The 11,795-nt window shown below is 38.4% G+C and overlaps 1 protein-coding gene across 1 annotated transcript in view; it reads right to left on the bottom strand.

Moving 5' to 3' along the window:
- Window positions 1-1,003: 1,003 nt before the first annotated feature.
- The window catches only part of MINDY2 (MINDY lysine 48 deubiquitinase 2), a 39,899-nt gene continuing 29,107 nt past the window's right edge, over window positions 1,004-11,795 (bottom strand). Inside the window, exon 9 of the mRNA XM_040601940.1 lies at window positions 1,004-10,809. Coding sequence (XP_040457874.1) covers window positions 10,690-10,809 — 120 coding nt within the window. The 3' untranslated portion in view covers window positions 1,004-10,689. The remainder of the gene's footprint in view (window positions 10,810-11,795) is intronic.

Raw genomic sequence — 11,795 nt, 5'->3', positions numbered from 1 at the left:
CTAACAGAACATCAGAGCTTGTAAAGTGGTATTTGAGTAATAGCTGGAAGTTTTTACTGGTCCAGGTTGTCCTTTAGAGAATTATTTATATTATGAATTTTAAGGCAAGAGCCAGTAAGAACATGCTGATGTTGCATGTGGATCTCTGCCAACCTCAGTTACAGTCTTTCTGCTGTGTGGAAGAACTGCAAAGTATTGCAGTGTTCCAGAGGAATTAAAGTAGCAGAAAATAAGTTAAACTAAATTGTTGAGTAAGTAGCCTTTCAGGAAAGATGGGAGGAGAGGAAAAACCTGGTATAACAGCATTTTTCTATAATTAATCCTTTGTGAATATTCACAAGACAAAATGCTGTATCAGCAAGTGTGTCAGGACACACTCCTCCAGTAACTTACCTTGATGCATTTAGTATCTTCTCTGTTGTTCAGTCCTTACTGAACAAGAAAAATCCAAGAAGTTCAATGTACTGACTTTGTTTTTGCAGGAGTTTCCAAGAGAAAGTACAAGTTAATGCATTTTAAAAAGTACATATCCATTTGGCCGCAGCCTGTACTTCATCAGGTGTGACAATACATACAAGTGAAATAGGTGCCATAAGATTAATTTATAGCGGCTCATGGATCAAATGGGAAATATGAAATTTTATAACTCTAAAAGACAAAGCTAACAGAGAGGTACAAAACTAAAGCTTTGATATGTGACCTGGTATCTTGCCTGCAGTGAACAGGGCTAATGTGCATTCCAACTTTAAAAGGTATAAATAACATTTCCTGACTTTTTTTGCTCAGTTAAATGAAAATGTGATCGTGCATGTGTAGATATTTCACTTAAACAACTAGGATGATAAGGGGGAAAACCTGATTGAAAATACTGCCAAAACCTTTGAATTTATAAAATACTTAGATAACAGAAGTCTATCCTTTTCCAGAGCAAGATATTTTTTTTTTTAGTGATTTCATTCAACCTTTATTATTAGTGAAGAACATAAATACCTAAATGAAATACTTAAGTTTGCTCACTTAAATTTATTAACATACAATGAATTTCAGAAGACTTAACCAAAATATATCTCAATAGGGTAAAGACAAACTATAAGAGAGGCTGATAACTGGAGACATTTTTTAAAAGGTAACAGAATTTAACAGTTTTTCTTTCGTGGTACACAAACAAAAAGGGGTATTAAGATACAGAACTGGACTTCTCTGAAAATTATTTGCGTTCAAAATTATTTTAACAATTTACAAGGAAAATGTTGTTTCCTTATAGGCTTTAAAAACACATTAATACAGTATAAACAATTAAGGCTTTTAAAATGCAAAACATTCAGTAGTTGAACTTGTAGATGCCATTACAATGCTGGATAACAGTGTAACATGAAAAGGATTTCCATCACATACATCGGTACAAACAACACCGCATGACTGGACTTCATCAGGTCATGCACTTCTAATACAGTTGTTAAAAACTTAAATGTCTTCCACTTCTCTCGGTCAATCTACAGTAGCTTGCATTAGCTTTTATTTTTGCGTTCCCTTTTAAAATTAGATTTAGAGATCAAGGTAAACATTAGGTGGCTAACAGGCTCACAGCTCCGCTGCTGATGTAATGCAGCAATTGTACCATTCTGGGGGGTCTAGGCAGGGCATCTGCAAGACATCGCTAGTCCTAAAATACACAGTTGGATGTTTGGGCTTTTTTTTAATAATTTCGTTCTAAAAAAGGCCAGTCAAGACAGTTACTGTGATAACAAATACTTAACACTGAAGAACTAGGGGCAGCGGATTCCTTTCTATGTGTTTCACCTGCAGTTTCTTGAATAAGCTTCCCTGTATATGTAAAAGGTGATTATAAAAAGTTGGACAAGTAATAGCTATGCATTGACTAACCCGATAAAAAGATAACGAAAACTTATTTATGGACACTTTGATAAGACCTTCTGTCACGGAAAGCTGTAACACGAAAGATAAACCAACCCCCCTTGTCACGTAAGATTAAAGCTCGATCGGGTTATTGTGAGGCGACGGATGGCAGCGTCTTTCACTCCCTTATAAACAAAGCAGATGTCAGGTATTAAAACATTCCATGACCTTATAAACAAAGCAGGTGTAAGGTATTAAAAAACATTCCATGACTTTTTACTTAACTAGTACTGAGCAGGTAGCGACATACGTGGAGTTTCTTTCTGTGGGACAGAACAAGATGCTTGGTATTTTCTATAGGTTTAAGTACCACTATCACTTTTTGAGGCTTGAGTTATAAACCGTGATTATACACTGCAAAAATACAGGGGGGGGGAAACAACCCTTCACGAGTGACAGGATTTGTCCCACGCGATCTGATGGGAGTCTGGGGAGAAGTATTAACTGGTTTCTTTTTGCAAGTACAAACTGTGTCAGAACCAGAGTCCTGCTTATTTAACGAACGTCTGGGCTGTACCTGTGTGACCAGTGACGCTCCTTAACTGGAGCAGCGCTGGTGGTGGCAAGGGTTATCTAAACACAGGTGAGGAAACGCTTGCTACGACAGATTTCTCCCTGGAAGTCGCTGTACCTAGGGTCACTTCTTTAATGGGTTCTCAGAAGTCGTTTTTGCTTGCCAGCCTCAAAGAGAAAGCATGTAAGAAATCCAGAAGCGCAAGCAGGCGGCTGTCAACTGAGTACATGAAATGCAAAGATGGAATTACTGCAACTATTCAGGATACAAAATGCAAATGCTAAATTATAAGTAGTTTAAAACTTCACAAGCAGGTTCATTGGTTCGCTGTATCTTATCTGCAGTGGGCTCAAAGATGACTGGCTACTATACTTTTCCAAGCAAAAGGAGGATTTTATTTCCACAGCAATAATGTTTTCCTATAATAAAGATAACTCAATTGTAAAGTCCACCAGGGCTGCAGCTGGCTTCACCTCACACAGAACCTGCTTTTGAACTCCCAGTCTGAAGACTTCACTCACTAGAACTTGGTTGTAAACAAAACCAGTCATTAATACACAACAGTTCCTTTTGGCTCTCGTTAACCTGCAGTAACAAAAGCCCTAAAATTAAGAGACCAGTTAATGCCCTGACACCAAAAGACTGAAAAGAAAACAAAGTTCCATTGGAAAAAAGCATAAAATGCTGAACAGCTACCATGCTGAAGAGCTAGTAAATCTGAAGATGCAATTGAATTCAAAACTCAGCTGTTTTTTTTTTTCTCTTAAAAACACACAGGATGGCCTTAACACTGGCTTTCTTCTTTAAAAAAAAGTAGCAGAAACATCATAGGGTAAACTTTCTTATTTGGTCTGAGCTTTTCCAGAAGAACAGTATTGGTCACCACCTTCCTTAACACCCTTTGGAAGCTCCAGCTGAAGTTGGAGGCTCAGCCGCTTATTTCGGCTGTTTCTCCCAGCTCTCCGCTTGCAGAGCTGATACACACTGGTAATTAATTACGAACAATTACAATAAATTGTGAAACTGGGTTGCTTAAGTCTACACTGAAATGTCACATTCCTGCTCGTGGCTGCATCTGGTAGTATGAAGTTGGACTGGGTAGACATCTAATAGAAAAAAGATTTAGGACAAGTGTTAAGCATTGCAATACCGCCCTGGGAGTTTAAAAGCATCCTAAGACACCGTCAGCCACTGCTAATGACTGAAAGGCAGCTCTGATCTGCTGGCCACTGCACTTCACAGCAGACCACAGTAAAAACCCAAACCGTTGTATTATTTTGTTTAGAAATATTCTTTTCCTAAAATTTATTAAACCCTTCCAGTGACGTTTCTACAGCGTAGGCTTGCTACTGGTGAAGCAGTTTGTTTGTTAGCTCTAAACGGTGACTGGCATATATAGCCAAATATAACATTCTCTTGCAGAATCAAATGTTGAGGTGGGTTGTTTTGTTGGGCTTTTTTTTTGAATAGTATTATATTGAATATAGATGTACTACAAGACAAGAAAAGGACTGTGTCCAATCATTACATTTCTTCAGAAACTTTTATGCATTCTTTCATTTCCCCAAGACTGAAAAAGACCGTATTACAAAGAACATTTCAAGGTAGTTTCAAAATCTGTTAGGAAAGCGGCCATCTAATTTTCTGTATTTCTTTCACAGAAAGTAAGTGCATTTATAGCATGGCCAGAAGGAATCCCGCTAGCTTTATGAGAGCTGGCACAAATGATAAATTGTAATACGGGCTTAATGACAGTATGCACTTGGAATTCATACATTGCATGGAGAAGTCCATATAGTCACGTCCTCTGTATAACATCGTTAGCGTTAGCTCAGTGAGGATGGCAGGGTTGTGCCTAGCTGGACTATGCTGCATCCCCACGAGCAGCGTGAACAGCCGGTAACGGAGCTGGGGTGCTGAGCCAGCCCCCGCGGGCTAACGCGGCTGAGCCTGCGCAACGCCTGCCCACTCTGTACTCACTGAGCGGCCTCGGCTAACACCAATTATCTTCCCTTACATCTGACTTGATAATTCCCATTCACTATTATAATTTACCATCGCCAAAAAGAATGTACTTGCAACGGTAAAAAGCTTTATTTAAGAGTTTTCCTGTAACTGTTCTGCAGCTCTCGTATTTAAAAGCGGCAGAGCTGCCAAGCGTCGGTTGTGGTTTTATCAGGATCATTTCTGTGTCTGAAGGCAGAAGTGTTCCCAGCGCTAGATTACAAGGAGAAACATTTAACTCATCCGCTGCACAGGCTGGACCCCATCAGCAAGCCCTAAAGAACGAAATACCCAGCGCACATGTTAGCGACTGCATAGGCCAGCTCATGTAAAGGGGAGAAGCCTTTCTGTTTTCTTACTGTATTTTGGAGTTCCCCAAAACAGGTGGCAAACCCCAAGGACGTACCCGTGACTCTGCTCGTTCAGGTTTACTGACACACTGACTGTTCCTTCCAGGTGCAGTTTGGACCCTTTCTGAGGTCAGTACAAAAGTCAACAGGTTTTGGACAAAAATACCAGTTATCCCAGCTTTTTCTGAAACACATCTAGAACAAAACTAAAAACACTAAATGATGTCAGGTGAAATTTTTGAGACTGCCTAGCATGATCTTCACCGTGAAAAATTACAGCTTAAGTCTTAAAAAGCCTGTGCACGCCGAGATAGACCAAGTATCCCATTGCTTGTCCCAGCCCAGTGATGGAGAATCTGAGTTTGTATGAGCTAAAGGCATCGCCTCCCGAGACACTGGTACGTCACCTCCCGCGTTGCCGCGTTTCACAATAGGTATCGCTTAAGCTGGATGGGACCTAAACTGAAATAAGTCATCGCTAAAGGACATTCTCAAGGGATTCACTAAAAAAAATAAATATAAAACATAGATGAGTTTGTGTCCCTGCCCACTCCCAAGATCTATGTACATTTGGCGTAGTGTCTGACCATGTCAAGCCACCACAGTTCACCACTTTTGGCCCCGGCGAGACTGCCAGCCACAGCACCCCTGCTTCCTTCAACGAGTGACTCTGTGATGGAAGCCCTCACAGGGCCTTACTTCATGTTTCACCATCGGATTAGATTTAGGGAAACAGATGCCTTCCTTTTCATCATTTTGTTACAGTAAATTATTTTGTAAGCATACTTTGTAGACTAAGCTAGCAAACTTTTCAGTCGGGTACTGCAACTGAGCAAATTGTTTCCTCTGGATTTCCCAAACAACATTTAGTTGAAAACATTCCTATGCTGCCAAGCAGAGGAAAATGCGGGATCTTGCATTCTACAGATAATTAACCAGGTAGTTAAAGTTCTCGAGCTAAAAATCCAAGGAATTGCTCATTTCAGCACATGAAGCCTCTCCACGCGTGCAAGTAATCCTACAAACCAGAAAAGGAATTGTAAAGGCAGTAAAGAACTTTCAGGTTTCAACAAATTGTCTGGGGCTAACTCTCCAGGTGCAGAGAGGTCACAGTGGCAACAGCTGACATAAAGACCAAAACTGAGCAGTAGACACCTGACATTTAATAGAATCCTTTTTGGAGTTACCAGGGGGTCAGAACAGCTAGCCTTGACCTAGAAGCATGAAGGCAGCACAGTGCGTACAGGGGCGGACGCTGCCAGCCCACTGTGCTATCAGCACACTGGCCATTCCCTCAGTGAATTCAGCAAATTGTTTCCTCTGGATTGCCCAAACAACATTTAGTTGAAAACATTCCTATGCTGTCAAGCAGAGGAAAATGCGGGATCTTGTATTCTACAGATAATTAACCAGGTAGTTAAAGTTCTCGAGCTAAAAATCCAAGGAATTGCTCATTTCAGCACATGAAGCCTCTCCACGCGTGCAAGTAATCCTACAAACCAGAAAAGGAATTGTAAAGGCAGAGAATTCAGCTGTGGCTCAAGGAACAGCAAAACTGGGGACAAATCAATCCCTACACAATCTCAAGAGGTGGTGGAGGGACTTTCCTAGTCCTCAGCATTTCCCTACAGCACTTCTTCCCAGAGCAGATGACAGCTGAGCTTAAATACGTTGCTTTTCTACTGGACAAGTGTAAGAACAAGCTGTGAACACAGAGCTATATGGAAACAGTATGGAAATTAACATCAAATGGACTTCTATGAGTGATTGATTTTGCATGAGGAAAGCATCATTCAACTCACCAAATTTTCCCACTCAAAACAATTCTGCTAACAGTCTATTGCTGTTTATGCTTAAAAAAAAAAAAAGAGTAAATGTGCTGAATCACAAGATTAAATGCATACGTTTAAGTTCTTGCATGTGATATTTGCTATCACTGAACATTTTTCAGTGTCAGATTTTTCTTGTTACCGAGGTCTCACTATCACAGAGCGGATGGAAAAAATGTGAGTGTTATATTGCAATCAAACTAAGGCTTTGTACTTTTGCTTCTCTCTAATATGCTTTCTAATGAGAATATTGCATCATTTAACTTGCATTTCCTGAGTCACCTGCTGCTTAAGGTTACAACCTTAAAAAAAGACTACTTTTATATAAAATAAATACAGCTCTTTAATTCAGTATGATGTATTTAAGGATGTACTTTGTATAAACGTCAACAACTTACAATAAGCATCCTAATAGTAAGAAAGCTGATGTAGGCAACGAGCTAGCTTTGGGTTACCGATCTATTGTAGCAGGAAAGAAGAAAGGTTGTACATCAGCTTCACCTTTTGAGTATTTCCTGCTGAATACACCAAAAGATTCCATTTCAAGAACTCAAATTGCCTTTTATTACAGACTGGAAAATTTTTTCAAGAACTTGTGTGTACAAGTTTGAAGAAACATTTGACAATAACGTGAAATACCGAGTGAGTGTAGAGATTGGCTGGCAATCCAATGCAAGGATACACGGAAGAGCATATGCTTCGCTTCTAGCTGCTTGTGTCCCTGTGATCCACAAGAAGAGCTCTGTACAGACAAGCTGAACACACACTTTAATGCATTAACTAGACGGCTAGCTACAAAATATATTTTTTGCATTGTGTTTAAGTGATTTTTCAGGAATAATCATCTCATCCCTCTGGTGTTACAATCTTCCTTTGGATCCACTTTGTTGTACTGCGGATTCCATATGCGTGTCACAAGGGAAGTGGTATATCCGAGCATTTACAAAGTGCCTTTTAGAAAAACATTTATCACTATGGCAGTGCTCAATTTGTTGCTAATTTTAAGAATACTTGCATTTAACTTTTTTTAAAAAAAATTCACAAGTACAACGCAACAAGAAAAATCCTATGATTGTTTTCTGTGCTAGCTTTTATCTAGTGGAAAACAAGTTCTACTCTACTTTTCCAGACACTTTCATATATATTATGTAGGTATTTAGAGCATGTGCATGCTAAATTGTGTACACAGATTTAAAGTATAAATCTGTACCCTTCTGCCAGAACATGAGCTTAAAAAAAAAAAAAAAAAGAGGCAAATGAAGTAAAGAGTCAGAAATAGACATAGTCTTTCTGGTACTCCATGAATATTTTATAATATTGTTTTCCAAGCTCACTACTACAGATAAAAGCAATTCTGTTCAGATTTTTTTGATCATCAGATACTGTCATAGATACCAACTGCGACAGTTGCTTTTGGAATGGTTAGTCACAGTAGGGTGTAAGTTAAGCTTCCAGATAAGCTTCCAGATGTATTTTATTTTGGATATTACCAAGCTCATCTGCTTGTAACTTTTGCTACTAACAAGCTCAACTCATGCAGAACAATGCCCTAGATTTCAGGAATTCTTTACCTTTCTTCCCAAGATTCAAGACCTGCGAAGAAAGAAGGACATTAACTGTGTGAATAGCATGCCTGCCATCTCAAACAACCTGAAACCCTTCGGTCTTTTATTGAAAAAAACCCTGAATTATCTGGGAGTTCAGACTTCACGATGAGCACTGGCATTTAACTCTTCTTCCTTTGTGACCAAGTGATAACATTACCATAACTACAGTATATTAGGTTTCAGGCACGTCTGTCTGAAACGGGAAATGGTACGTGAGTTTTTCTAATACGAGCAAGTATCCTAGGCATAAAGAAATCCCCAACAGCCAAGATGCCTGCTCTAGCTAGATTTGTTCAAAAAAAGAATTTAAAGTGGCAATACTGTCACTGAAAGTAAAATAAGATAACAAACATTTAGCTCGACATATTTATTTTTCAAGGTCAATAAATAAATGTAAATACACAAATTTGGAAAAATCTTAGTAACAGAATGTTTTTAAACAACATTCTGGCTTAAAGTCTCTGTTATTGACACTATTGGAATATTTTCTGATCTGTTTGAAGTAGGTAAGTCATTGTTGGTGATCCTCCATCATTAATTTGTTTGAAGAAGTTAGGCTGCTGCAAAGGAAGGCAGACATCAACCTTTGCTTTGACACAGAAAATTATCTGAACTGCATACATTAAGTATTATAGTTATTTTTCTGGGTGTGACTTTCTAGAGAGAGAAATTTTTAAATTTTCAGTTTGCATATTAGAGACCTCCTACTGTTCATTACTTATTATAAATGTGAATTCTAATAAAAGTGAGGGGGGGGAAGATAAAAAGGCATGGAAGAAAAAAGTGATACAAACTGGCTCTTTAGTTAATAAGACATTCTTCCTTTATCCATCTAATTTTCATTCTAGGTTTGTAACAGATTTATGTCATGACTGGTTCCCATCACCACAGCAAGTCCACTTGAAATAATTTCCAAGTGGCTTTTTACCAGTGGGCTTGTGTTTAGACACCCTCTCTCTTACGGAAACTCTCCAAACATCCAAACCCAGGAATGTCGTGTTCCACCTGGCTGCTTTAGCTTTCACAGATTATTGTATACTAATGCACTTACCCAGGCTTAGAGCATGAATACATAGCTTCTCCAGGAGCAGCAGCCTTTTTCAAAAGTATCTACAAATTGCTAAATAGAAATTTCTATCAAAAAGGTTCAGCAAGAAGGTAACTGTTATTGATTTAATGGAAGTGGAGGAAGATCTGTGGTTCCCTCAAAATTCAGCAAGTATTCTGTTTCTGTGTTCTATAAATACTACAAGACACAACATGTTTATTTGGTTCCCATAAATTAGAAAAATCTGGTTTCCAAAAATTCTAAATTAGTGATTTAAAAAACAAAATTATACATCTGACCACCTTCCCAAACAACCTTGGAGAGCAGCCTCGCTCCTCTCTCACCCTTCAGAAGTGTGCTTTTTAAGGATTTATGATTTATAAAACAAACAGAGTGTGTTTTTAGCTACAGTACACTTGCTTAAATACACAAGTGGACATGTTAACATGTTAAAGTTCAAGGTACTTCTGGAAAAAAGGCAGATAGATAGTTATTTTAACTCTGCATTCTTACATAGAATAATGATTATTATAGACCTTAGTTTCCTCTCATCATTCACCTATCATATGGAGAGGTCAATAAATAAGAACTTATCTGGTCCAGTTTACCTACAAGAGAAAAAAATGCTAAAAGAAAAAGAAGTTACTATAAAATTACTTGTTTAACCCTGATAACATCTGAGTTGCCATACCCAGTTTGTAATTGCAAGAAAAGCAAACAATATTCATCTTGCTTATTAATAAATGCCCCATTCTCTGTGACAATTTTCTGTACGTTGCCTATCGAGTCACATATTCTTGGGGCAAGAAAGCTGGCCAGGAGGTGCAACGACAGCAGTAACACAGTATAAATCTGGGTTCAAAAAACCGAACATACCAGATCCAGAAGCAAAGAAATCTGGACACACTGAGGAGGCAGTGCCCAGCTGTTATTTGGGCTCTTGTGTTGTGAAGACTATACCCAGCCTAAGATATAGTTTCATACCACGTAAGGAACACAGAACTCTGTTGTGCTAGTGTACAGACTTCAGGAAAAAGTCTTGCACAAAACAAATTACCTCCTTTGTTTTAAGTAGAAGATAAAATAGCTTACTAACTGATGTAATGAGTAATGGATGTCACTCTGACACAAAACTTGCCATGACTTGTGTGTTCAGCTACAAGGTGCAGTATTTCTTACGACTAACTCAAAGCACAGCCGCATCCCACTGTGACTTGGAATTCCATCTTGAGCAGCACGTGCTATGACTTTGAAGAAAGTCTGTGTGATTGTAACAAAGTCACCCATCCTCTCTTGAAACATGAACAAAATCCATGGGGTAATCAGGCACAGGCGGCATGTAACGGGTTTGTCTTCCTTTTTACTCCTTGTTTTTGCTTCTGAGGACATGCACTTGGCTCCAGACTAAATCCATTTTCTATTACAAGAGAACACAGCTGTTCTTCTCTTTTTCTCTCTCTTTCTCTCGAGGCTCTTTACGTTTGCGTTCGTTACTCCCAGATTGTCTTCCGCTTGCTGGAGAAGCAGCACCTTGCACCTGCTATGTAGAAAAAATAAAATCTTGAATAAAACAAACATCATTGTAGATGCAATCTGAAGTATTACTCATGTTCAAGTTCACAAACAAAAGTTTAACTATTATGCAAACAGCTCAATTCAGGTGGGGACTTTTTGTATAAATACTCCAGAACTGCCAGTTCTTATTTCAAAAAAAGATGAAGTCAGCTGAAAACGTATTTCAAGTCCTATGTGTCCTTTCTATTGTGTCCACGTGTTCAGACCAGTTGTTTCAATAATAAAAATTGGCTTCAAGTATTTTCTGGCACTTTATATTACTGTACTGGAATTTTTGCTAGTTTCTTTTATAACAACATAATCCACTTTTCAGAAGTTGCAGAGTGAAAGCATTGCTTTAGACAGCAGACATCACAAAGCAGCAGCTTTTGTGACTAGAAACTAGTTGAGAACTTGGCAAGAGGGTTGGTATACGAACGTAATATTTTTTGTTACTTCCATCATCTATTCGAGCTGTTATCCATTCATAGCTGCAAAAAAGCATGCTGTTAAGTCCTGTTAAGGAGGTTCTTCGGTTCTTTCTACCTTTCTGCAGCCAGCAGTAGTGAATCTTTGTCTTAGAAGTAGCTACTGATGATTCTATTAAAGCAACAAGCAGTGAAAAGAATACAACTTTCAACTGTCAAAATTCTTGTTTCATGCTTAACAAGCACACCAATTAATGGCTCTGAATTGCTTCAGGCCATCAAAGGTTCAGCCTTCATGCAGATTTTTTTTTATGTTATTTGTAAATAAAATCTGTTTTAAAAGTCTTCAGCAGTTAAGAACTCTCTGAATCCAGAACTTGAACCTAAATATTGCCTCCTGCACACAAGAGTGTCCAAGTTATATGTTCAGTTTATATATATATATCTTTATACTATTCAGTTATATGGCAATTTTGTATATACATGTGCATGAATCATATTTTCCAAGCATTTTGAATGCAACTGCTTATGGGGATGGGACAGA

This window comes from Falco naumanni, chromosome 7 (genome assembly GCF_017639655.2).
Source record: "Falco naumanni isolate bFalNau1 chromosome 7, bFalNau1.pat, whole genome shotgun sequence".
Taxonomy (NCBI): Eukaryota; Metazoa; Chordata; class Aves; order Falconiformes; family Falconidae; genus Falco; species Falco naumanni.
This window is presented reverse-complemented; position numbering and strand designations above follow the sequence as displayed.